Below are 24,510 nucleotides of genomic sequence, written 5' to 3'. Positions count from 1 at the left end.
AGCCACCTGCTGTTCTCCGGAGCTACCTCGCCTGCTTGGGTATTATTCTCATTAGTTCATCTAACGCCGGCCTGCTATGAGCCTTTCCCTTCGGTTCTTGTTCATTATCAATCAAGGCTACTGATTCCTGTATTATACCTATATTTCAACCCCAGTTCCACTTTTAAGACAAAACTGTCGGGGGCTGTTGGCCAAAGGAAGATCTTGCCTGGCCAGAAAACTCTGCTCTGGAGTGGCTAGCAGAACCCGCTCCCTTCTATACCTGAAATTAACGGCTGCTGCAGGAGCAGCTGCAATCCATTTATTTCTCCCTCTAGTAGCAGGAAGGAAAGTGTCTGGGTAAAGAGGTTAGAAGAACGCCAGCAAGCCAGAGCCAGGCTGGATATACAGGTGCCAAAACTAACGAGAGACTTGTTAAATACGCGATCCCACAGACAGGCAACTCACTACTCCTGGCCCCGGAAAGCTTTTTTGTTCTTGCTATAGTCAATTCATTCTCTAGATGAAAGCTCTATAAGCCGCCTCAACGAGAACTTACTTCACCAACCATTTTAAAGCCGCCCACACACGGGGCTGGCGCATACGCACATCGAAAGCCTTTGGTCCGCTCTCCCCACCCTCCACCAGGGGCGGGGCCTTGGAGTTCTCAGGCGCGCGGGAACTGACGCTAGAATCGTGACTTCGGGGCGCAAGAACGGATGAAGCCCGCCAGTGCCCCGGAAGCAGTCGCTGCAACGTCCGGAGGGGCTTGTACACCTGGTGCGGGAGCTACGGGGCCCCAGGATTGTGCTTGGAGTAGTGGTGCACCATGTCCCGTGGCTCCAGCGCTGGTTTTGACCGCCACATTACCATTTTTTCCCCCGAGGGCCGGCTCTACCAAGTAGGTGAGTGAACCGGGTTTGCCTTTGGCCCACTCGAATTGCTCTGTCATGGTACGGCCTAGAGCAGGAAGCCGCGGCCGGAGTTTAGTCCCGGGCTGAAGCATGGCCGGAGCTGGGACGGGAGGAGGGCCGAGGCCAGGTCGAGTCCCGTGATGTTCCCACCGATATCTGCAGGCAGAGATGGGAGCCCGAAGGCTGAAGGCCTCGGGCTCTCCAGGGCAAGCGGCCGCACTGCCTGGACACTGTAAAGCGTTGAGGAAGGTAGGGCTGTTTGACGTGAGTGGGCCCAACGTCTGTAATCTTCTGATGGGTAATTGGTTCCTTGACCTTCCAATTAAAACGTCGCCCCTCCGTTTTCCTTTGTTTGCAGCATGGACTTCCTGGTCCTGTGGTTAACTCCGCGTAGGCATTCAGAGCCTTCTGTGTGCCAGACGCTGTGCTGGTCCTGGGGGATGCAAAGATGTCACACCCTCACCTATACTGAAACTCACAGCTTAAAGGGAGTGACAGATACGTAAACAAACGGATAAAAAGAAAAATAAAAAGCGCCAAATTACAAATACCTACAGAGTTCAGGACATCTTGGAAAAACTGGTGGACAGGATGAGTGGCTGTCAGTTCTAGAGCTGCTCTTGAAACTAGCACTTCTCTTGACCCACATCTGTTTGAATGCTACTATAGTTTAAAAGCTGGTTCTGAATTGTAGATGATGTATGGTGAACTAGCTGTTTCCTGAACAGCTTCAACGGAAATAAACCCTAAAGTAGTTACAGTTATTCAGTATAGTAATATATTTTGTTGGATCGAAAAGGTGTCAGGGTTTAGGGAATGATTATAACCCCGGACCCTTAACCCCTTGCCCTGGAGAATTCAGTATCAGGAGAACCTGATTTACAACTGGCCGGTGATGGTTTCATTTTTGAGTGAATTTAGTACCTCAGTGCCTTGGCGAGGACAGTGATAAAATCGTCTGTGCTTGGAAATCATAAGGAGAGAGTTGGCCTATAAATGAGGTTCTCTTCACCTGTAAATTTTAGAAATAAAGATAACTTGGAATGAAAGCAGTCTACTGTATGGCTCTATACTGGATATAACGTAGCAAGAAACAACATCATATTGGTTAATTCAGTAACCCCTTAACTCATCCCCAATTGAAAAATATGACCTAAGATAGAACAGAGAGATGATAACTGTATCTTCAAGGAAGTTTCATTTTTAAAGTTTCATTCCTGAGTTTTAAAGATTTTTTTCTATGTTAGACTATGCTTTGAATGTTCTATTTCATGGTTTTTAATATGCAAACAGGAAAAGTCACTTAGACCTACACTTTGCTTTTGTATACTATATTGTGAAATCTAGCCATAAAGCGTAGGCTTTAACGCTTCCCAGATTTGGTGAGTAGAGAGGCTGAATATAGTGTCATTTTAATGGTTTTAAAAGATTCAGAATAGAGCATGTAGTTCAAAACAAGTTAAATATCTAGACAGAATAATTTTAAGCTCTGTCTTGTTGTATAACACACTCCCTCTGCTAAGCAGGGCACTAATTAGACATTGCTAGGAAAAGGAAAGTGAAAGAATAGTTAGTAGGAGCAAGCAGTGTAGTGGTGAAGAGTTCAGGCCCTGGAGCCATACCTGGATTCAAATTCCTGCTCTCCTCCATACTAGCTCACCTGGGCAAGTGATATAACTTTAGCCTTAGTTTCTGTTTGCAAAGTTGGCCTAATAATTCCTTCCTTATATGGTTGTTTTGAGGATTAAATAAAATGATACATGTAGAGTGCTTAGCACAGTATTAAGTCCTTAGTAAATGTTATTTTTTCTTTGATTCTTTGGCTTATTTTATTTTTGGTCTATTAAATTAGTAGCTCTATTTTCTTCTTTCATTGTCCATCCATGCTTGATTCTCTAGTGAAATATATGTACATTGTCATAATGTTGTAAGTACTGTTTATTAGTTTATAAACTTTAGAATCTGCCAAAGACAAAACGTATAAGAATTATAAAGTGCAATTGTTAACCATAACAGTGGAAAAATAATATAAGAAAAATGGAGAGATGACAAGGGAATGGAAAGGCGAGTATGCTCCTCATCTTCCATAGTTGGGGTTCAAAAGATAAATGTAGTCTAACGTTGATAAATTTTAAAAAATAGAGGTATAAATTTAAAGTTACAATGCTAACTATAATCATAAACAAACTGTTGGCAGTGTTTGTTCCCAAGGAGTAGAGAGAAAGATTTTTGATTGTTACCTGTGCCTTGAAAATTTTCTCTCAATGAATGTATTCTAGGGGTAGGGTGTGTGTGTGTGTGTGTGTGTGTGTGTGTGTGTGTGTGTGTGTGTGTGTGTGTGTGTGTGTGTGTGTGTGTGTGTGTGTAGAAAACCTGTAGCGCTATATACAGAGCACTTATCAGTGGGGAAACGAAGGCCCATAAGCCTGACTACTTTCAGGCCTCTCTTCTGCTTGCAGGTCTTTTGCTGGATATGCCTGGCAAGGGAGGTAGGAGCAGTCACTTGAATTGCCTCCCAGATGAAAGTGAGCACTGCTTGGTTGCTTCTAAGAAGGGAGCATGCTGATAAGGAAAGGAAAGAAATGGTCTGGTAGAGACAGACTGGAGAGGACAGTTTGCTAATCTGGAAGTGGTACTGTGTACTGAAGCCAGGATTCCTGGGGAGTCCTTGCTCCACACCAACTAGGAAAACTTTATACATATGTAAAATAGAGATAATAATTCCACTTACCTTATAAGTCTCTAAGGATTTAATGAGCTAATAGATGTAAAGTACTGTGTCTGTCACATAGTAAGTGCTCAGTAAAATGTTTCTGTGAGGGATACTGTCAGGAAGAAACAAGTGGCTGATAAAAATGGAATCAGGAGTTTCACAAATAAATGGATTGAGGAGTACTTACTGTTTGCTTCTTTTGCTGTTAAAAAAAATTCTTGTTTTAAAGTAGTGTTTCTCAACCCAGAATTCTCATGACCTCTTGAATCTGATTTGAAATTAAATGTGTATATGTATACATACGTGTATATATATTCATAAATACATACATATTAAAACTACACAAAAATAATGGGATCAAACACTGCTATGTTTTCAACCTCATATCCTCCTCCCCCGACACACACACAAACGCCAAGATTTCTAATGACCCCATCTGCTTGAACATCACCATTTTAAGGAGTGTAATATTTGGAGACACTGTGAAATGACACACTTCCTGCTTAAGTTACAAGGTTAGGGAAAGACAGAATGGCAGTTTCAAAAAATCTTAACAAAAAGTTTCTAGTCATACAGCATTCAAATTGAATGTAGACGTATCCTGCAGAATACCTGCCTTTCCCCAGTAGAATATCTCTTATTTTTTTGATAACCAAACTTTGAAGAATGTATGGACCATACATTATTTTTCCAGCCCATGTTTATATGGGAAAAAATCATATTTTCCAAAATTCAGTACAGGTTTTTGTTTGTTTTTAAATGTCTATTTATTTTTTTCCCAGTGTTGTAAGTTAGAAGTCTGGTAGGCTTAGGGTCACATAGGCTGAAAATTAAGGTGTCATTAGGGCTGCATTCTCTCTTTTTTTTTTTTAATTTTAGATTTGTGTTTTATTGGGATAACATTGGCTTATAACATTAAGTTTCATGTGTACAACATTTCTGTTTCTATTTCCGTATACCCTACATCATGCTGAGCACCAGAAATTTAGTTTCCATCTCAGTTCAGCATTTTAGACAAAATTATGGGTGGGATAAATCTTGAGTTACGTTCCTATAATTGGCAGAATTTCAGAATCACCTGTAGATGCTTCGAAATGAGCGTCCATAAATGGGATGTGCATCGCTGTTGTCGCTAGCATCACACTGAGCAGCTCATACTGTGAGCCATTGTCAGGCATTGTGTGCTTGTCCTGAACATTTTGTCACAGTACCTTTTATTTAGCCCCTGTTTTTTCCTAGTGTTATACGGAGTCCTGGAAAAGTTGGGAAAGTGTTGAGGAAGATTGTAGAGGAGGAAGCAGAGTGTGTAAGAGATTACTGTGGAAAAGAGGTCTCTATATACAAACAACTGTTTACTAACCATTTTATTTGTAATCAAGGAAGCAGTTTTCATTCTAACCTGTTTGTTGTTAGGTTGAACCTTGTGAAACTGCTGGTGTTTGACTGGTTTTTACCTATAAAAATAGCTCTTTCGTGTGGTTCAATCTAATACATATATAATAGGTAATATACTATGTATTTAAGTTACTAATTAAGAAATTTAATATGTAACTTAAATCCATTATAATCTTTCCCATTTAAAATAATAAATTCATTATAGTTTTTCCCATTTAAAAAATGAGAAATGGGCTGTCATTTTCCTGCATAATCTTGGACATTCAATAACAGATTACTGAGATTAACATAACAGTGCTTGCTAGTTTTGTAAGTTTCTGAAATTTTATCCAAAAACACAAATCTTTAGTAATGGAGATAAAGTGTTTAATTATTATTTCTGACATGTGAATTCTGACTTTTAAAAACTAAACATGCCTTTTAAATGCTGCCTATGAACTATTTTCTCTTAATTGGGCTTCATGCTCACCTCTGCTATAAACTGTGACATTACTTTTTACTCTCCCAGTGTTTCTTTAGAAGATACCTTTTAGTTATTGTCTCTAGATTCTTTACTTGGCAGTTTCCATTTTTGTGGAAATTATTGTAACATACATATTTTATGGTGGTATTATTTAAATTAAAATTGTTTTAATTAAAAATTTTTTTAAATTGAGGTATAGTTGGCGAACAATATCATATAAGTTTCAGGTGTACAGCATGGTAATTCACAATTTTTAAAGGTTATACCCCATTTATAGTTATTATAAAATATTGGCTATATTCCCTGTGCTGTACAATATGTGTTTTTGTAGCTTACTTATTTTATGCTGGTGATAGTGTTGTAATGGGGATTCATTTACACAAAATTTTATTGAAAATTACAGTGCAGTGCACCATGGTAAGTACTAAAATATCTGTGCAAAAAAGGGTACTTTTGGAAGTGACACTCACAGGGAGAGCCAGGAAAGTTTCCTCAGAGAATATAAATTGATCTACATGGAGATTAGATAAGGAAATTCAGGGAGACCAGTGTATTGGTCAGTCAGTGTGGTTGGAGCAGACAGTGATAACTGGAAGAGTAGATTGTAGCAAAATTTTGAAGAGATTTGGATGCCATTCTAGAGTTTGGACTTTGTCCCATAGGTTTTGGACATAGCCGGCAGAAATCTTTAAGAACGACAAAATTATTAAGTAAAATAGAAGAGTTGAGTGTAGAACTAGAGTAGAAGGGGACAGATGACAGGAAGACCACTTTGGAGAGGCTTGTTCAGTAATCCATATAAGCCCTAATGAGTGAAATAAGGTATTGAGAGAGAAAGGCTGGAGAAGGGGAGATTCTTGAGTTTTATTTTTTTATTTTTATTTTTTTTGCGGTACACGGGCCTCTCACTGTTGTGGCCTCTCCCGTTGCAGAGCACAGGCTCCGGACGCGCAGGCTCAGTGGCCATGGCTCACAGGCCCAGCCACTCTGCGGCATGTGGGATCTTCCCGGACCGGGGCACGAACCCGTGTCCCCTGCATTGGCAGGCGGACTCTCAACCACTGCGCCACCAGGGAATCCCTTGAGTTTTATTTTTAAAAATTTTATTATGGAAAATTTCAAACCAAAGTAGGTAGAATAATAAAATGACCCACATGTATCCATAATCCCGCTTCAGCGGTTGTCAGCATTTTATCAATCTTGTTTTCCCATATACTTTTCCCATCTCTGCTGGACTGTTTTAAAGCAAATCCTAGATACGAGTGGACATTTCTCTGATGAGACAGAAGTGAAGAGTCAGAAATGGTACCCAGCTTGAAAACTTGAGTGGTTAGTAATTTGAGATAAGGACTATAAAAAAAGAAGGAGGTTTATAGAGAAGAGGAGTTTAATTTCAGCCATGCCTGTGGGAGAAATAGGCATTTGCAAATGTGGGTTCAGAGCTAAAGATGACATAGTTAGTGGTGATTATATAGGATAAAATCATCTAGTGATAGGGAGAAATGATAGAATTCTGGGGGATACCAGTATTTAAGGAGTCAGCTGGAGAGATGGAAGCAGTGAAGGAGACTAGAAAGTAGGAGATGAAGAGCAGGATTGATTGATTGATTGATTGATTGATTGATTTGGCTGTGTTGGGTCTTCGTTGCAGTGCGCGGGCTACTCAGTGCGGTGGCTTCTCTTGTTGCGGAGCACAGGCTCTTGGCCACATGGGCTTCGGTAGTTGCAGCACGCAGGCTCAGTAGTTGTGGCTCACGGGCTCCAGAACGTAGGCTCAGCAGTTGTGGCGCACGGGCTTAGTTGCTCCGCGGCACGTGTGATCTTCCCGGACCAGGGCCCGAACCTGTGTCCCCTGCATTGGCAGGTGGATTAACCACTGCGCCACCAGGGAAGTCCCAGGAATGATATTCTTAACTAAGAACTTTAAATTAAATTAAAAATTCAGTTCCTTCATTGCACTAGCCATATTTCAAGTGCTCAGTAGCCACATGTGGCTAATGGCTATTATATTGGACAGTGCAAATGTAGAACACTGCCATCATCACAGAAAGTTCTGCTGGACAGCACTACTCTATACAGAGAGGGAGAGAGGACTAGGACTCCTTTAATGAATCCTGGCTAATTCATAGGCACATTGTCTATTCAGAAACATTTTCTATGTGTAAAAAAAATTTTTTTTTTGTGGGACAAAATTTTATTGTATGGTGAGGGCTGTAGCTCTTTCTTTTGTGGCCTTTTATCTTTTGCATTATTTAAGCAGACCAGATAAGTAATGCATATGAGTGAAACCGGCTGGTGAGATAGGAGGAGGAGTGATGGGAACTGTGAAAAACTGCAAAACACATGCCAGCCCTAGATGATTTTTCCTCTGCAGGACAGTTGCTATGTGGGAATGAGGGTCAAAAGATACCAGAATTTTTTTTTTCTAAGAAAAACTAAACCCTGATTTTATTTTATCAGACTTTTAGTTAATCAAAATCTTTCTAGAAAACTGTGTATTCTAAACCAGTTTGAGTAAGCTGGATTGGGTCCATGGCCAACCTTTGACTTAGTGTCTACTGGTTGCAAGTGTAATTTTAAAATTCCTTGGTTCCTGCTTTCTTTGACTATCCATTTTGGTGGTGGAGGGGGAAATACACATTTGAAAATGCTAAAATTACTGGTGAGATAGGAAATACTATGGGAATTCAGAGAAAGGGTTGAAGAGTCCCTTCTGGGACAATCAGAGAAAGTGTCCATGGGAAATGGAAGAGGCTTGAGGGGAAGGGCAGGCATTGGCTAGGTGGAAGGAAGTAAGAGTGATAGGGCAGTCCAGAGAGGACCTGAAGCAGCAGACATGGGTGTGGGAAGGGTCAAGGTCTCTAAGCAAAAAGTACAGTGTAAGAGGAGAGATGGTAAAAATTGCAAACTAATAGCCCTGTATAACCATAGATGGAATACTTTTTAGGCCAGAATTGTGTTCCGAACAATCAGGTAATAACACAGCAAGGAGTTGAAAATGTGGAACTGAAATCAGGTGAGATCAAGGATGGTGACCCAAATATATATCTGTATAGAAGTGATTGTCCCTAATGTTTCTTTATCTCTATAATATGTATAGTGATAACTCTTCTTTTATTCCTGGTAACTGGTCATTTGTATTCTCTTATTTTCTTAGTTAGTCTGGCTAGAGGTTTGTATGAGTTTCCTGTGGCTGCTGTAACAAATCACCACAAACTTGGAGGCTTAACACAACAGAATTTATTCTCTCACAGTTCTGGAGGCCCGAAGTCTGAAATCTGTATCACCAGACCAACATCTAGCTGTCAAGCAGGGCCATGCTTTCTCTGGAGGCTCTAGGGAAGAATGCATTCCTTGTCTCGTCCACTTCAAGAGGCTGCCAGCATTTCTTGGCTTGTGGCTGCATCACTCTGATCTTCAAGACCAGCATTTTCAAATCTGTCTGCTCCCTCTTCATAGCACCTTCTCCTCTGTGTGTATAAAGTTTCCCTCTGTCTCTTAATAGAAATGCATTTAGGGCCCACCAGGATAATCTCCCCATCTCAAGATTAACTTAATCACATGTGCAAAGATTTCTCTCTCTCTCTCTCTCTCTCTCTTTTTTTTTTTTTTCTTGGCTATATATGGTAGTATTTGCAGGTTCCAGGGATTAGGACGTGGATATCATTTGGGGACCATTTTTCAACATACCAAAAGGCTTATAATTTTGTTGGTTTTTTTGGTTTTTGGTTTGGCCGCATCTTGTGATATGTGAGATCTTAGTTCCCTGACCAGGGATTGAACCCATGCCCTCTGCATTGGGAGTGCAGAGTCTTAACCACTGGACTGCCAGGGAAGTCCCATTGGTTTATTGTTTTTTGTTCAAAGAATCAATTTTTGACTTTGCTCATGTTCTCTTTTTTGTCTATTTCATTGATTTCTGATCTTTATTATTTCTTTTCTTCTAATCTGGGTTTACTTTGCCCTTTTCTAGCTTCTTAAAGTGGAAACTTAGGTTTGCAGTGTAGGACTGAGGGCCCCAACTACCTTCTGGCTGTTCACCAGAGGCCACCGGTGGTTCTTGCCCCATAGCTACTTATCATGCCAGCAGGAAGAATCTCAAGAGTGAGTCTGCTAGCAAGGTGGAGTCTATATAATGTAATCAGTAGAGTACCATCCCATCACCTTTGCCATATTTAGTTTGTTAGAAGGAAGTTAAGAGATCTTGCCCACACTCAGGGGAGGGGATTACACAGAGATGTGAATACCAGGAGGCAGGTATTGTGGAGGGGAGGCCACCTTAGGATCTGTCCACCATAGCAGTAAAATTCCTTCTGAACACTTTTGCTGCATCCTACAAGTTTTGATACATTTTTATTACCATTCAGTTCAAAATATTTTAAAATGTCCCTGGTGATTACTTCTTTGATGCATGGATTATTTAGAAGTGTGGTTTTAAATTTTCAAATTTAAAATTTTCCCTAAGTATAGGGATTTCAGCACTTTAAAAATTGAGACTTGTTTTATGGCCTAACATATGGTCTGTCTTGGTAAATGTACCATGTACTGTTAATACCATGTGCCTGTATATTTTTCAGTTATTGCCAGTAGTATTCTACAGAAAACACCTAGGTCAGGGTGGTTGATGGTGTAGTTCATATCATGTATGTCTACTTTTTTGGTGTTTGTTTCTAGCGGTTGCTGAGTGCCAGTGTTAAAACCTTTAACTGGGTGTGATTGTCCATTTCTTTTTTTAATTTGGTCAATCTTCCTTTCATGTATTTTGAAGTAGTCTTAAAAGGTGTGTATACATTTATGAGTGTTATGTCTTCTTATGAATTGATTCTTCTATCATTTTGAAATGTTCCTCTTTATTTCTGATTATACTCTGTCTTGAAGTCTACTTTATCTGATATTAATATAGTCCCTCCAACTTTCTGATGTTTACTTTTACGTGGTATACGTTTTTTCATCCATTTATTAAAGTGTGTCTCCAGTAGGCAGCATATATTTGAGTCTTGCTTTTCTATCCATTCTGACAGTTTCTGCTTTTTTTAATCTTAAAATTTTTTTATTTGAATTTTATGTATTCATGTATTTTTTATACAGCAGGTTCTTATTAGTTACCTGTTTTATACATAATAGTGTATGTATGTCAATCCCAATCTCCCAGTTCATCCCACCACCACCACTCCCCCGCTCCGCTTTTCCTGCTTGGTGTCCGTACATTTGTTCTCTACATCTGTCAGTTTCTTTCAATTGGAGTATTTCATCCATTAGCATTTATTTGTTTATTTATTTATTTATGACTGCATTGGGTCTTTGTTGCTGCGCGTGGGCTTTCTCTAGTTAGGGCGAGTGGGGGCTATTCGTTGTTGCGGTGTGCAGGCTTCTCATTGTGGTGGCTTTTCTTGTTGCGGAGCATGGCCTCTAGGCGCACGGGCTTCAGTAGTTGTGGCATGTGGGCTCAGTAGTTGTGGCGCACGGGCTTAGTTGCTCCACGGCATGTGGGATCTTCCTGGACCAGGGCTTGAACCCGTGTCCCCTGCATTGGCAGGCAGATTCTTAACCACTGCGCCACCAGGGAAGTCCCCTCATCCATTAGCATTTAATGCAGTTGTTGACATGGTTAGATTTAAATTTACTATTTTATTTCTGTTTGTCTTTGTTTTGTTTGTTTGTTTATTTGTTCCCCAGTACCTCCTCCCTTGCCTCCTTTTCAATTATTTGAACAGTTTTTAGAATTTCATTTTAATCTATTAGCCTTTTGGCTACTTCTTAGCATCCTTTAGTGTTGTTCTAAGGAATATAATATACATGCTTAACTTCTCCCAGTTAATATTTCTCATTTCACATAAAATGTGCAAGCCTTGAAACATTGAAAGTCCATTTACTCCCTTTCTTTTTTATAAGTAATACATGTACATATTTCAAAAACTCCACAAATGTAACTTTTGTTAAGTATTTATATATATATAAATTAAATAAATCTATTTATTTATTTATTTTTGGCTGTGTTGGGTCTTCATTGCTGCGCGAGGGCTTTTCTCTAGTTGGGGCAAGTGGGGGCTACTCTTCATTGCAGTGTGTGGGCTTCTCATTGCGGTGGTTTCTCTTGTTGCAGAGCATGGGCTCTAGGCACATGGGCTTCAGTAGTTGTGGCATGCGGGCTCAGTAGTTGTGGCTTGTGGGCTCTAGAGCACAGCCTCAGTAGTTGTGGTGCACGGGCTTAGTTGCTCCGCAGCATGTGGGATCTTCCCCGACCAGGGCTTGAACCCGTGTCTCCTGCATTGGCAGGTGGATTCTTAACCACTGTGCCACCAGGGAAGCCCTTGTTAGTTATTTTTAAAGAATTAAAGAGAATAAAATACTCTTTTATATTTATCCAGATATTTACCATTTTTTGATGTTCCTCATTTCTAAAGATTGGAGTTTTCTTTTGGTATCATTTTCCTTTAGCTCGAAGAGCTTCTTTTAGTGTTTTTGTTGCAAGTCTGAAAGTATGTTTATTTTACTTTCATTCTTGAAGGATGTTTTTGTTGGATATAGAATTCTGAATTGATGATTTTTCTTTCCACACGTTAAGGATGTTCCACTGTCTTCAGGTGCAATCATGGAATTCAAATCATTGTTCTCTTGTGTATAATTTGTTCTTTTTCTCTGTTTTTCAAAATTTTCTCTGCTTTTGGTTTTCAGGAATTTGACTATAATGAGTGCACAGGTGTGGTTTTCTTTGTATTTATCCTGCTTGGAGTTTGCTGGTTCTTCAGTATGAAATTTTATGTCTTTTGCCAAATTTGGAGCATTTTAGCCATTATTTCTAAAGATTTTTTTTTGGTGGGGGGGGGGTTCTCGTGCTTTCCTGTCCGTATGGGACTCCAGTTACACACATTATACCTTTTGATGTTGACCCACAGACTTGTTAAATCTGTTTTCTCTTGTTTAAAATTGGATAGGGAATTCCCTGGTGGTCCAGTGGTTAGGACTCTGTGCTTCCACTGCAGGGGGCTCAGGTTCAATTCCTGGTCTGGGAACTAAGATCCTGCATGCCATGCAGCATGGCCAAAAAAAAAAAAAGAGGGATAGTTTGACTCATTTTCATGTATCTCCATTCTGCAGTTAAGTTCACTTGGTGAATTTTTAAATTTCAGATATTGTATTTTTCAGTTTTGTAATTTCTATTTGGTTCTTTTGTAATTTACTTAGATTTCTTATTTCATCTTGAATATTTTTCATTATGTCATTGAACATAGTTTTAATAACTTTGCCTGCTAATACAACATCTGGGTCATCTCAGGGTTGGTCTCTTCTAAGTAGATCATGTTTAACTATGTTTTGTTTGGTTTGGTTTGGTTTCTTTTTTGGTATGTTGAGTAATTCTGGATTATATCCTGGGCATTTGTGAATGTTAGGTTGTGAAGACTAGATTCTGTTATATTCCTCCAAAGAGCGCTAATTTGTTCTAGCAGGCGATTAATTTGGGTGGCAGCTTAAATCTCAATTCTTTTATCCTAGCTAGGCTGCTTGGAGTCTGTCTTTTGCGTATGTGGTTATGGAATCAGCTAGAGATTTGGGCAACGTAGAAGCTGGGGCTCTCCCTCTCTGGCTTTCTCCTTTCTCTTCCTTATTTTCCAGCAGCTGTGGTTACTTCCCCAAGTTGTTCCCCAGCTCTTCAGGCCAAAAGGACGGAGTTTTCTGTGGGTGTTTACCCCTGACTGGGACCTGCATGCAAGCTTAAGTCATGAAAATGGGGAGCTCGCCCCAGTCCATTGCCATCTTCAAGCGTTGCCTCCCTCTTTGGAATCTGCCTCTTTTGGCCTCTTTCTGGTGTCTTTGGGTAGTTTTGTCTAGAGTTTATAGTTTACCTGTGGAGGGTTGATCTGGTAGAGGCTTTATTGACCATATGAGAAACAGAACTGAGAAGCATTATGAAACATTATATTTTAGAAGTTGTTTGTGGTGTAATGGGATGGTAAAAACAAGCTGTTGTAATTAGCTAGTTAAATGTAAGTTAGATCTGAGGATTTTCTTTGAGGTGATTTTTCTAGAGTCTTTTTACTCTTGTTCTCTTCAATATGTGGCCACTTAGAAATATTTGGCAAAGGATTTTTATCACAGCTCCTATTAAAGGAAATTCTTTGGTGTCATAGGTAGTATCTTCCTCAGATGATCTTCATCACCAGTGGCTTTTTGAACCAAATAAGACCAGGCCTCAGACCTGGCGCACAGAGTAAAAGCATCTATTATGCATCAAATGTAGATAACAATTGGAGTAGTGAGTAATTTTTTTCTTTTACATTATCCTTTATATTTTCTACAGTGAGCATATATTGATTTTTGTTGCTCTTTTCCAAATTACAAAATATATGTTTATATTAAGTTTAAATATTACAGAAATATACAGCGTAGAAAGGGATAGTCTCATCTGTAATTCTACTCTCCACAGGCAGTCATTATCAGCTAAACCACATGGTGCCATAGTAGTTTGTTTTTATAAACCACTTCAGTTCAACTGTTTTAACATGGGAATGATTTGACAGCAGCTAGAGAAGTGCACAAGCTGAAGTTTGTTATAGATAAACTAAAGAATCCTATAGTGTAGGTAACATGAAAATTGCAAATAACATGATCCAGAAGATTTCAATTTGGTAGGGGGGGAAAAAAAGGCAAAGTAATCTAACAGCAGTTAAAACTGCATACAGTCAATTAGTTATTGACCAAAAGTTAACAGAAATAGTAAATCTTGAGAAAATTTAGATCACCTAAATTTGACCCAGGGAAACCAGACTTGGTAGAAATAATGGCTACAAAACAAACTTTTTAAATGATAAAACGTAATTGATAAAGATTTGATATAATAAAACTTAATTAAATGTTTATTGGAAATTTGGTATTTGTACCTGATGAAAATGATCAAAATGGAAAGAAGTGGAGTTGGTTTAATTACGATTTATTATTATCATTATTATTTTGACTTTGCATTTATTGGATGGCATTCCATGTTAGTTCATAAAGCTCTTTATTTTTAATAACTATTTGTTATTCCATTGTATGAATCTATGATCATTTATTTCACTTCTTAAAAAAAACTGTTCTATTTTCCAGAATATGCTTTTAAGGCTATTAACCAAGGTGGCCTTACATCAGTAGCTGTCAGAGGGAAAGACTGTGCAGTAATTGTCACACAGAAGAAAGTACCTGTAAGTAGTACTGCCAAGATAGCCAATTGTTGCAGAATATAATGCAAGAATGTTTCATGAGTTTGTACAAGGGTATATTATTATATATGTTAACATTGTTTTTACTTTGACCCTGCTTTCCTGTCTGTCATCCAAGAAGAATTGACAATTTAACTGAGTAGACAGAATTGACAAGTTGAACTTTGTGGTATGATTATAAGCACAGTGGGATTTCTAGGTCTTTTGTTTTCAGGGACCTCAAAACACACTTTGGTGAGCTATAATTCTTGCCCACAGGAAACATATCATCTGAAAAAGGAAAACAGAGTTGTGCCCCTGCCCCCATTTTTTATTGCTTTTAACTGTAAAATGAGCAGAAGACATTTATTATATAGTTCATTGTTATCATTCCATAATATTTTTTTGTCACTACACAGAGACGTGTGATTTTTAAAATTATCTTGATTTATTTTGTTCATTAGGACAAATTATTGGATTCCAGCACAGTGACTCACTTATTCAAGATAACCGAAAACATCGGCTGCGTGATGACAGGAATGACAGGTGATTGACTTAATACCTACTTAGATTTTTTATTTTCTTCAGATTATTTTTGAGTTTTGTATTAATTTTAAAAGGCTTCCTTTAGTATCTGATTTTCAGGTGATATGAGTAGATTTGCAGTCTTCCAAGGCTAGTATCAATATCTTCGGAGTATTGTGAGCTTTTTTGAAACCATAAGTATAATAGAATTAGACCTCTATGCTACAGTCAGGGAAACTGAGCTGAGGTCCCTCTCATAGATGATTTATTTCAGATATGGTTAGTAATTTAAGGGGACATAAGTCAGTATATCTCAAACCTGGTGGTAGTGACACTGGTTAGAAGGAGGTGAGGATTATAAAAATAACATTGGGTTTTTATTTTCTGAAATCAAGGGAAAACTCAAGCCCACCAAAAAAAGATTGAGAGAAATATTATTTTCTTTCCTTAAAACCTGGTCTTTGGGGAGTTATTAGACACTTTTAGAAACTATTTTGACAGCTGATGAAGGGCTCAGCATAAAAGTGCAGTGCTGGATATAGAACTTCATTTTTTAAACTTTTTTCCTTTTTTGTCACATACTTATTGCTGAGTCATTCATTATACGTTGATGGGAGGAAAAGCCATAGTGGACCACTTCTGTTTTCCTTAAGTCATAATGGAGATATATGTATATATTGGGAAAAATTACCTGAATTGAGGTTCATTCTTTCCTTCTAAAGAAGTAAACCTTTGTTTTTTATGCTCTAAGCTGACAGCAGATCCCAGGTACAGAGGGCACGCTATGAAGCAGCTAATTGGAAATACAAGTATGGTTATGAGATTCCTGTGGACATGCTGTGTAAAAGAATTGCTGATATTTCTCAGGTCTACACACAGAATGCTGAAATGAGGCCTCTTGGTTGTTGTAAGTATGCAAAGAAGTCTCCCAAATAATTGATGAATTATGATTTTTTTTTTTTTTAGCAAACATGCATAAAGAAAGTTATTTCAGTAACACTTGGGTTTGGAACATGTGGTTTGGAAGTTATAAAAGGTGAGGAAATCTTTATAATAAATCAGTGATGGAAGGATAGGTTTCACAACAGTATTTTAGGCACTACCTTTAAACTTTAGATGCTATTAGGCTTTTGTAATGGAGGTTCTACTGCAATTCTAGATTACTAGTTTGATGGAAACGCTTAAATTAGGCATCTTAACAATGTAGTTGTTTCTTTGGACCACCCTAAAGAATCAGGCTCACACATATATGCCTGTGATTCATGTATTTAGAATAAATTTCTTCTTTAAAAAACAAGTAGGGCTTCCCTGGTGGCGCAGTGGTTAGGAGTCTGCCTGCTGATGCGGGGGACGCCGGTTCATGCCCCGGTCTGGGAAGATCCCACATGCCGCGGAGCGGCTGGGCCTGTGACCCATGGCCGCTGAGCCTGCGCGTCTGGAGCCTGTGCTCCGCAATGGGAGAGGCCCGTGTACTGCAAAAAAAAAAAAACAAGTAAAATTTTATTGGGAGAGGAATAAGCTTTACTGATCTGAGATTTAATGTAATAAATTAGCCTGAAAAATTCAACGTTTGTTCCTGACATTGTGTCATTCATTTATGAGAATTAAAGCAGTCAGTGTAATGATTTTTCTTTAGCATCTGACCCTATTTTTGACCTGTCACTTAAAAATTCTCCCTTGATTTCTTCAATGATACTCTTCTCCTCAGTTTCCTTAGCTTATCGTCTTCTGCTGGTCCCTTAAATGTTGTTGCTCATCGGGTTTCTCTCCTTGGTCCTTCTCTCCTCTTTGTTCTTCTGGGTGATCTCATCCACTTTGATGGCTTCGTTTACTACCTGTATGCCAGTCACTCCCTCATTAGCTTTAGCCCAGTCTCTTCCTTCATGTCCCACAGATACTTCAAACTTGAAATCGTTGCTCTTTTCCTACTCTCATCCTCAACTTCTGTTCTACCCCCATCTCACCTTCCCTGGTCATCTGTTTAGTCATCAAGCTTTACCTTAGAATATGTCCCTTCCATCTCCTCTGTCACTTTTTCATTGTCTTTTGCCTCTGCCACCTAATTTACTGCCTTTCTTCCTCCTTACTCTTTCCTAGTCTGTTCCATATTCCTACATGAGTTATCATACTAAAATCAAATTTTGTTGTTTTGTTGTTAATACGATGTGCAAGGCCCCTTACAGTTTACTCCCAAGTTGCCTCTTGGACCTGAAGCTCTGCTTTCTCTTTCACCTGAAGCTCCTGTAATACATGGATCTTTTGTCATTCCTTGGGTGTGCCCTGACCTTTCATGTACCTTTGTGCATGTTCCTTTTGCCTTGATTGCCCTTCATTTCCTTATCTGTTAAACCTGCTCGTTTTGCAAGACCCTGAAGTAAAGAAGTGTTTCTTTTTTTCCCCCCCAGAGAAGTAAGTGGATCTCTCTTTGGTGGTGCCCTTGTACTTTGTATCACAGCTCAAGTATAAAATGTAAAGAAAATTACAGGGTAACATAACATTAGAATAAAATGGATAGCTGATCACTGTCATAGTGTTTATCAATAAAATAAGCTTCAAAATTCCTCATTACTCTATAAAACATCTATAAATGTGAATAGAGTCATTGAATAATACCAAATCTTGTAAGAAGACACTATAAAAAAGGTTCAAATGGGGTTAAGCCATTCTTTAAATACTTTGTTACCTACTCTGCTGAGTAGAAAGAAGTTTGGTGGTGGTTGTTTATTTTAATTGTATGTCATTATAATAACATAATTATACAAGAAAAAGTATTTCTTGGTCAAATAAACTGAAGAACTACTGAGCTAAAGTAGGTCAACCTACAGCAGAAGATTTTAGAACATTTAATATGCTTTTGTATATTATTTTTTCTAAAAGAAATATGTGAAAAGTATATTTTCCAAATTTATTTGACCAGTTAACGTCTTGAGGGATTAGGGTTCAAAGGAACATGCTTTGGGTAATAGCAAGGATTAGAAAATTGTAAATTACATTTGTGATCATTAACACCTTTAAAAAATCCGTGATAAAACCTTTTGGATAATAGAAATTTGTTACCTTATTTATCTGTGGTGATAACCTATGTTTTATTAGTTTTCTTAAAACAAAACACATCCTTTAAAAAATATTTTTAAAAGAATGGTGGAATTGGCTAACCTGATTTTCTTTGCTTTCATGAGTTGCCTTTTCTGTAACATCATTTAATTTCCACGTTTATTGAGCATTTACTGTCACCCATTAAAACTGTTGTCAGGAAAAAAAAAAAATCTTAAAATAGACGGCCAGAGTAATGATTAACAACAGCTATGTGGCAATACCAAGAGAGAAGAAATCTTGTTGTATAAAGACATAAGATATTTAATGAGGGTCTGTCTTTCTGTTTAGGTATGATTTTAATCGGTATAGATGAAGAACAAGGCCCTCAGGTGTACAAGTGTGATCCTGCAGGTTACTACTGTGGGTTTAAAGCCACTGCAGCAGGAGTTAAACAAACCGAGTCAACCAGCTTCCTTGAAAAAAAAGTGAAGAAGAAATTTGATTGGACATTTGAACAGACAGTGGAAGTAAGTTAGCCGAAAGGAACTGACCTTTTTTTTATGCTATATAGAATAATGAGGATCATTGCAGAATTGACAATCTGTATAGGCTGTTCCTGGGTTATGTCATGATATACAAATTTGTCAGGTTAATAGTAAAATCGATGTCACATGGGAACAGTGAGGACTGCTTTTATTCATCTAATTCCCCATCTCATTTCATAATGTATTTGAAACTGCTTTCAACAAAACACATATAAAATGGGAAACTATAACTAAGAATAGGAGTCAAGACCAGGTCCAAAGACCTGCATGGTTGTGATTCAAATTAGGCTTACGCTAACTGGAAGCAGAAGTGAAAAAGTTGAGTCAGTAATGCTGCTCTTATGGTCCTAAAGGAAAAGCAGCCACACACCAAATTTTCAAGGAAGCAGACATCTTCACAGTAAAAGAATATGCTCACAGGATGACTTGGCAGAGAAATTATATCTGGGACACAGAAGTAGAGCTCTTTTATGCAGGGTTCTTGAGGGGATTGTTCATTATGATTGGGAAGTTTTAAATTGACAGGACAAGACAAAATTCTTACACAAATATTTAGTAACCTTAGACTAAAGAAGTTTCTTATTTACTGCCAAGAAGTTAAAAACAGAATTTTAGTGGATTGTGGAAAGGAGGGTCAGGGATACAGCAATTCTAAAGACTAACAACATGATTCTGATAAACAAGAAAGGAAGAATTACCATCTAATACCTTTGTGTTTGGTTGGCAGTATTATCATACACTAACAGGAAATAAGCTAGTTCTCATCTGGGAGGCACTGTTCAAATGTTTCTTAAAGGTTTTTCCTTTTTTTTTTAATTGCAATTCATAGTTACATAAGTAATTAATCACATCGGGTACAAAGCCACTTAAAACATTCCTAAATTGTTATTACTGTAAATTCCTTGAAAGAAGACTATCCTTCATCTTTATCCTCTCCCCATCTCACTCCAAGTGCTAATAAGCATTGTTTGGCATGTAGTGATCACCAGGCAAACAGACTTTTGTGTAAATCACCCTATTTTTGTTGTTGGAGCCCTTTAGTTTATAGTTCGACTTGGTATAAACAAGTTTCTTGTCATTGGCAGGCAACATGTTAGAATTAAGCAATCTGTGTGGCTGTAGAACTACATCACCTCAAACATGGAGCAAAAGTGAATAGCTTGTGGTTAACTCATGACTTGAGTAAGTTTGGAATGAGAAAAATCTTGGAATCTCCGAAAAATACTATATTATTTTAATGTTGATACTTTTTTTCAGACTGCAATTACATGCCTGTCTACTGTTCTATCAATTGATTTCAAACCTTCAGAAATAGAAGTTGGAGTAGTTACAGTTGAAAATCCTAAATTCAGGTGAGTTATTTTATTGTCGGCCAGGTACTTAAAGAAGTTTGCCAAGTGATAAATTCTAGTCTAGAAAGGTGGAGGTGTGTTGGTTCATTTGTCCTGTAACTTGAGGAAAGAATTTTTTTGAACTAGAGTTAGGTTTGTTTTTTTTTTCAGCACCTGAGAGATCTGTTTTAAAACTTACTGGGTGTCTCCTTAAGACAGACATAAACTGCTTTTCTTCTCATTTCATTTATTTTATATCTAATACCAGAGGTGATGTAAAATAACCTCCTTTATCTGAGAAGTAAACTGAGCATAAGTGTTTGTGTGTGTTTTTTAGCTTAAGGCCAATAGAAATTCAGCTCCCAAACTAGTAGTTTTCAGATGGAGCTTTTATTATTTAGTGGTTATTTAAGTGGAGCTTTGAAGAGCAGTATGAAATACTGATGTACCTCAGACCCTATTTGGATATCTTTGAAACCCCTGAATTTTGCATACAGCTAATTGAATTGCAGATGCTGGATCCTTGTCTGTTCTTACTCACTAAGTGACTAACTCCCACAAATCAACTTCACAGCTTCCATGAGTCAAATCTATACTGGGTGCTTAACATATATCAGTTCACTTAATCCTCCCAGCAGCCCTGTGTGGTGATTGACTTTTACCATGAACCTGGATACTCTCATGAATAGTAAAAAATGCTTCAGTTAAATCCACAGATTCAGGGAACCTGCTGGAACGCATGTTGACTACGGTGTGTATTTACTCTTAGGTCACAGTTATAAAGACACAATTGTCATTGTTAGGGGTGGGGAAAAAAAAGGTAGTAAACTAAGCTTAACCAGACCTTGAAGAGTTATGTTAGTACATTTTTCTTTTCTAATTTGTTCTTTTTGTTGCCTGTAGGCAAGTGATATAAACATGAAAAATTTAAGAAAAATTTATAGAATTTTTTTAAAAAACAGAAATGAATTCCCTTCTGTCCCCCTTAGAAAAGGTTGCCTTTTTTTTTTTTTTTTTTCTTAAAGCAGTAAAATTCCAGCAGGAGCAATCTCTCTAAAGGATCTACAAATAGTTCTTATTTTCTATTCTGAGACCCTCCTATAACCTTTAAAATCTTTAAATAAGTTAAATAAGTAAGAAACCAAAGATCGTATGTCTTCAGAAAAACTCTTGTATCATTTATAAATTCTGTGATGGTAAGTATACTTAAATAATAACTAGAATGTATAACATAAGTATACACAACTGTATAAATTAATTACATTGCCCCAGTTTGCACTCAAAAATGTCACTTTGACAAATTTCACTTTTAAAAGTTCACCAGTAGGGCTTCCCTGGTGGCGCGGTGGTTGAGAGTCCGCCTGCCAATGCAGGGGACACGGGTTTGTGCCCGGTCCCGGAGGATCCCACGTGCCGCGGAGCGGCTGGGTCCGTGAGCCATGGCCGCTGAGCTTGTGCCTCCGGAACCTGTGCATCCGGAGCCTGTCCTCTGCAACGGGAGAGGCCACAACAGTGAGAGAGACCCGCGTACTGCAAAAAAAAAAAAAAAGTTCACCAGTAATGGGTCACATTAAAGATTGCCAAGCAGTTTTTATTTCTTTGGGGCAAACATCATTTAGAAAATAACATGTTCAACATGGAGTGCCTTCTTGTCTCTTGGCTGATATAAACTTGAGTTATAGTAGGTGTAAAAGCATTTTGACATAGGAGCTATAATAGAATACTTTATGTATAGTTTAGTTTTATATTTAATTTAAATATTTGCTATCATAATTGCAACCAAAAGGGTTTTTCTTTCAAAAGACCTAATTCTAGATCTGATGTCAAAGAGGTAAACATTAGTGTTTATAGATGAAGTTGATATGATGTCTGGGAGTTCCTTCAAAATAATCTGAAGGGATGAGTGGTGGGTGTATTGATTTTTAAAAGATTAGCTATAAATTGATAACTGTTGAAATTGGGTGATAGGTACACAGGAGTTCATTACTATCCTACTTTTGTGTGTTTTTTGAATTTTGCATAATAAAAAGTTTTCAAAAAGTAAATAGTTGTGGGGTTTTTTTCCCTTTGCCTTCCAGGATTCTTACAGAAGCAGAGATTGATGCTCACCTTGTTGCTCTAGCAGAGAGAGACTAAACATTGTAGTTAGTTTACCAAATCCATGACGCCACTTGCCTGTGTGTTTCGTAACAACAGACCAACATTATGGGGGCCCCTGAATTGAAAAAGGAACCTCTCCCACTCCTCCTGCCACTGAAGTGGTTAGGACTCTGTATAAATAAAAACAGTGCTTTTGGAAAATAATCGCATCCTGTCTTTTTTACCTCCAATTTTAACTATTAAGTCTTTGGTACATGCAGACAGTTAAATAAATTTTCACTATCTTCACATTGTAGCTTTATTCATTTTGTTGAGAGATCCAAGTTTCTTTGGCTTAAGGAACTTACTAGCCAGAAATTTAAGCTATAGCTATATGGCATAATAAATTGCAAACTAAAACTCTGGTTTCAAAACTTGCTCTGACTATAGTAAGTGGGCATGTGAGGCAAGGCCTTTATTTTACAATTCTTCATTCATTCCTGAACCTGGACTCCAAGTTGCATTGGAGGTTTTAACTATAGTAAAATGATTAGCATTATTGATCTTCAGTAGTTGAGATACACATTTAATCTATACTCAATAAGAACGAATATTTTTAAGAGCAGAAATTGTAGTTACCTTTGGGAAACAATAGGGTTAGAAAAGTTGTAGAATATGTATATTTTCTATGCTGCCTTGAGATTAACTATTTAAAGCAGACTTTAAGGAATTGGCCTATAGTAAAGTAGAGATACCACCATAAACAACATTAGGGGAAAAAGAAGAGTAAACTATATTCTGAATAATCTTTTTTTTTTAATGTGTAGAATTAAGGTTTTAAACTTCCCAGAGTAGTTCCCTGGTGACCTCAGCCACTAATAGTTACGGAGGATCCAAAAATCTTGGAATGTCTAAGGCCAATACATTTCATTTGCACTGGGTGAGACTGGTGCTGTTGGTGTTACCTCATGCAGGTGAGCATGGCTGCTGGTTTAATGCCAGTCCCTGGAGTCCGCTGCCCTTGTTTCTGCAGCCACCAGGCCCGCAAAAGGGGAGGCCATGTGAACTTGGGACCACTAGAAGCAGGAAACTTCACCGACCACATCCTCTTCAGAGCTGAGTCATGAGTTGTAAAGTGTCCTAAAAGGGAAGCAGTGTTCTTCCGATTCAGGGGCTGCTGCCCTGGGCTTACCCATCCAAATCCATTAGGTTCTATAAAGGTGCTGCTCTCATTTTGAAAGGGGGCTCTGCATGAAGTGGTGAGAGACTAGCAAATAACTGGATTTTTCTATAAGAAAATATCTTCTAGTGATAGAAAATGAAAATTTTCTCATTTGTTAGGAAAATAAGTTTTTACATAATAAAGCAAAATCTAGCTGAATTGAGGGTTTTGAGTAAGTATGTTAAATTGGTTATTTTATGCTTAAAAGAACTGGAAGAAATAGAAGAGATTCATTTAAGTATGCGAACATTAAATGCTCTAATTCTGTTTTTAACACAGTCTGGGATCGCTAACACTTAACATGGAAATCTTATACAAATGCTAAGAAAAATATCTTAAAATTTTAAATATCTTTACCCAAAGGGAATTTTGATAAACTCCTAGCAAGAAATACATAGTTGAATACTGACATTCAGAGGGATATGTCGAGACATTCGTGAATGCGAAGCCCTGTGGGTAGACACATGGCTCTCTTTCTCTTGGTACCCACACGAAGAAACAGCTTTGTACCATTTAGATCATATGTGAACAGCAAACCAGGTACTCAGCTCCCTCACTAGCCCCAAATCCAACCTTCAGATTTGTGCCACAACCAAATTATTACATTAAGGATCTTCAAGGTCTCCCTTAAAGAGTCAGAAATGCTAAGGTTAAATATGTTCCAACCATCTATTACATTTCCAAAATATAAGAAACAAGTCTTAACAGCTAACACCATAATGGCACTTCCACTGAAACAAGGAGCGAACCCAGGATGACTGTTAACCTCCATTTATTTTACATTCTGGGATATCCAACTAATTCGTACATTTCTCTGCTTCTTTGAAGTCCCAGGCCTTCTCTAAAGCCAGGAAAGCCTGCTCAGTCTGTGCAAGCCTAACGCACCTGAAAGTGTGGTGTAAATAATGTCAACCAGAGCTGGTGGATAAGTGTCACAGCCTTTTGTGGGGCATTTCTGGGATGGGCCATAGAGGCCCCTAAAAACTCTGAAACTTCAAAGATTAGTGCATGTCTTAATTTTCTGGGAGAGACCCGTAGCTTTCATCAGATATTCAAAGAAGTCTGTTTCCCAATAAAGAACCACTGGCAGAAAGGAAGCAGTAGAAGGAAAACAACAGAATGTGAACAGTGA

General features: G+C 38.2%; 1 protein-coding gene across 2 annotated transcripts; it reads left to right on the top strand.

Moving 5' to 3' along the window:
• The first annotated feature begins 734 nt into the window (after positions 1 to 734).
• On the top strand, positions 735 to 22,375 carry PSMA6 (proteasome 20S subunit alpha 6). Of its 2 annotated transcripts, none has more exons than XM_082839188.1 (7): positions 735 to 884; positions 14,549 to 14,643; positions 15,105 to 15,186; positions 15,917 to 16,072; positions 18,550 to 18,728; positions 20,004 to 20,098; positions 22,156 to 22,375. In XM_082839188.1, exons 1-7 carry the CDS (start codon positions 809 to 811, stop codon positions 22,211 to 22,213), a joined length of 741 nt encoding a protein of 246 aa, XP_082695314.1. In that variant the 5' UTR covers positions 735 to 808; the 3' UTR covers positions 22,214 to 22,375. The 2 variants fall into 2 exon arrangements, with proteins under 2 accessions (XP_082695314.1, XP_082695315.1); XM_082839189.1 differs by lacking the exon at positions 735 to 884 and adding an exon at positions 901 to 1,142.
• The last annotated feature ends 2,135 nt before the right edge of the window (positions 22,376 to 24,510 follow it).

The sequence above is a fragment of the Leucopleurus acutus genome, assembly GCF_964270905.1.
Source record: "Leucopleurus acutus genome assembly, chromosome: 1".
Taxonomy (NCBI): domain Eukaryota; kingdom Metazoa; phylum Chordata; class Mammalia; order Artiodactyla; family Delphinidae; genus Leucopleurus; species Leucopleurus acutus.
This window is presented reverse-complemented; position numbering and strand designations above follow the sequence as displayed.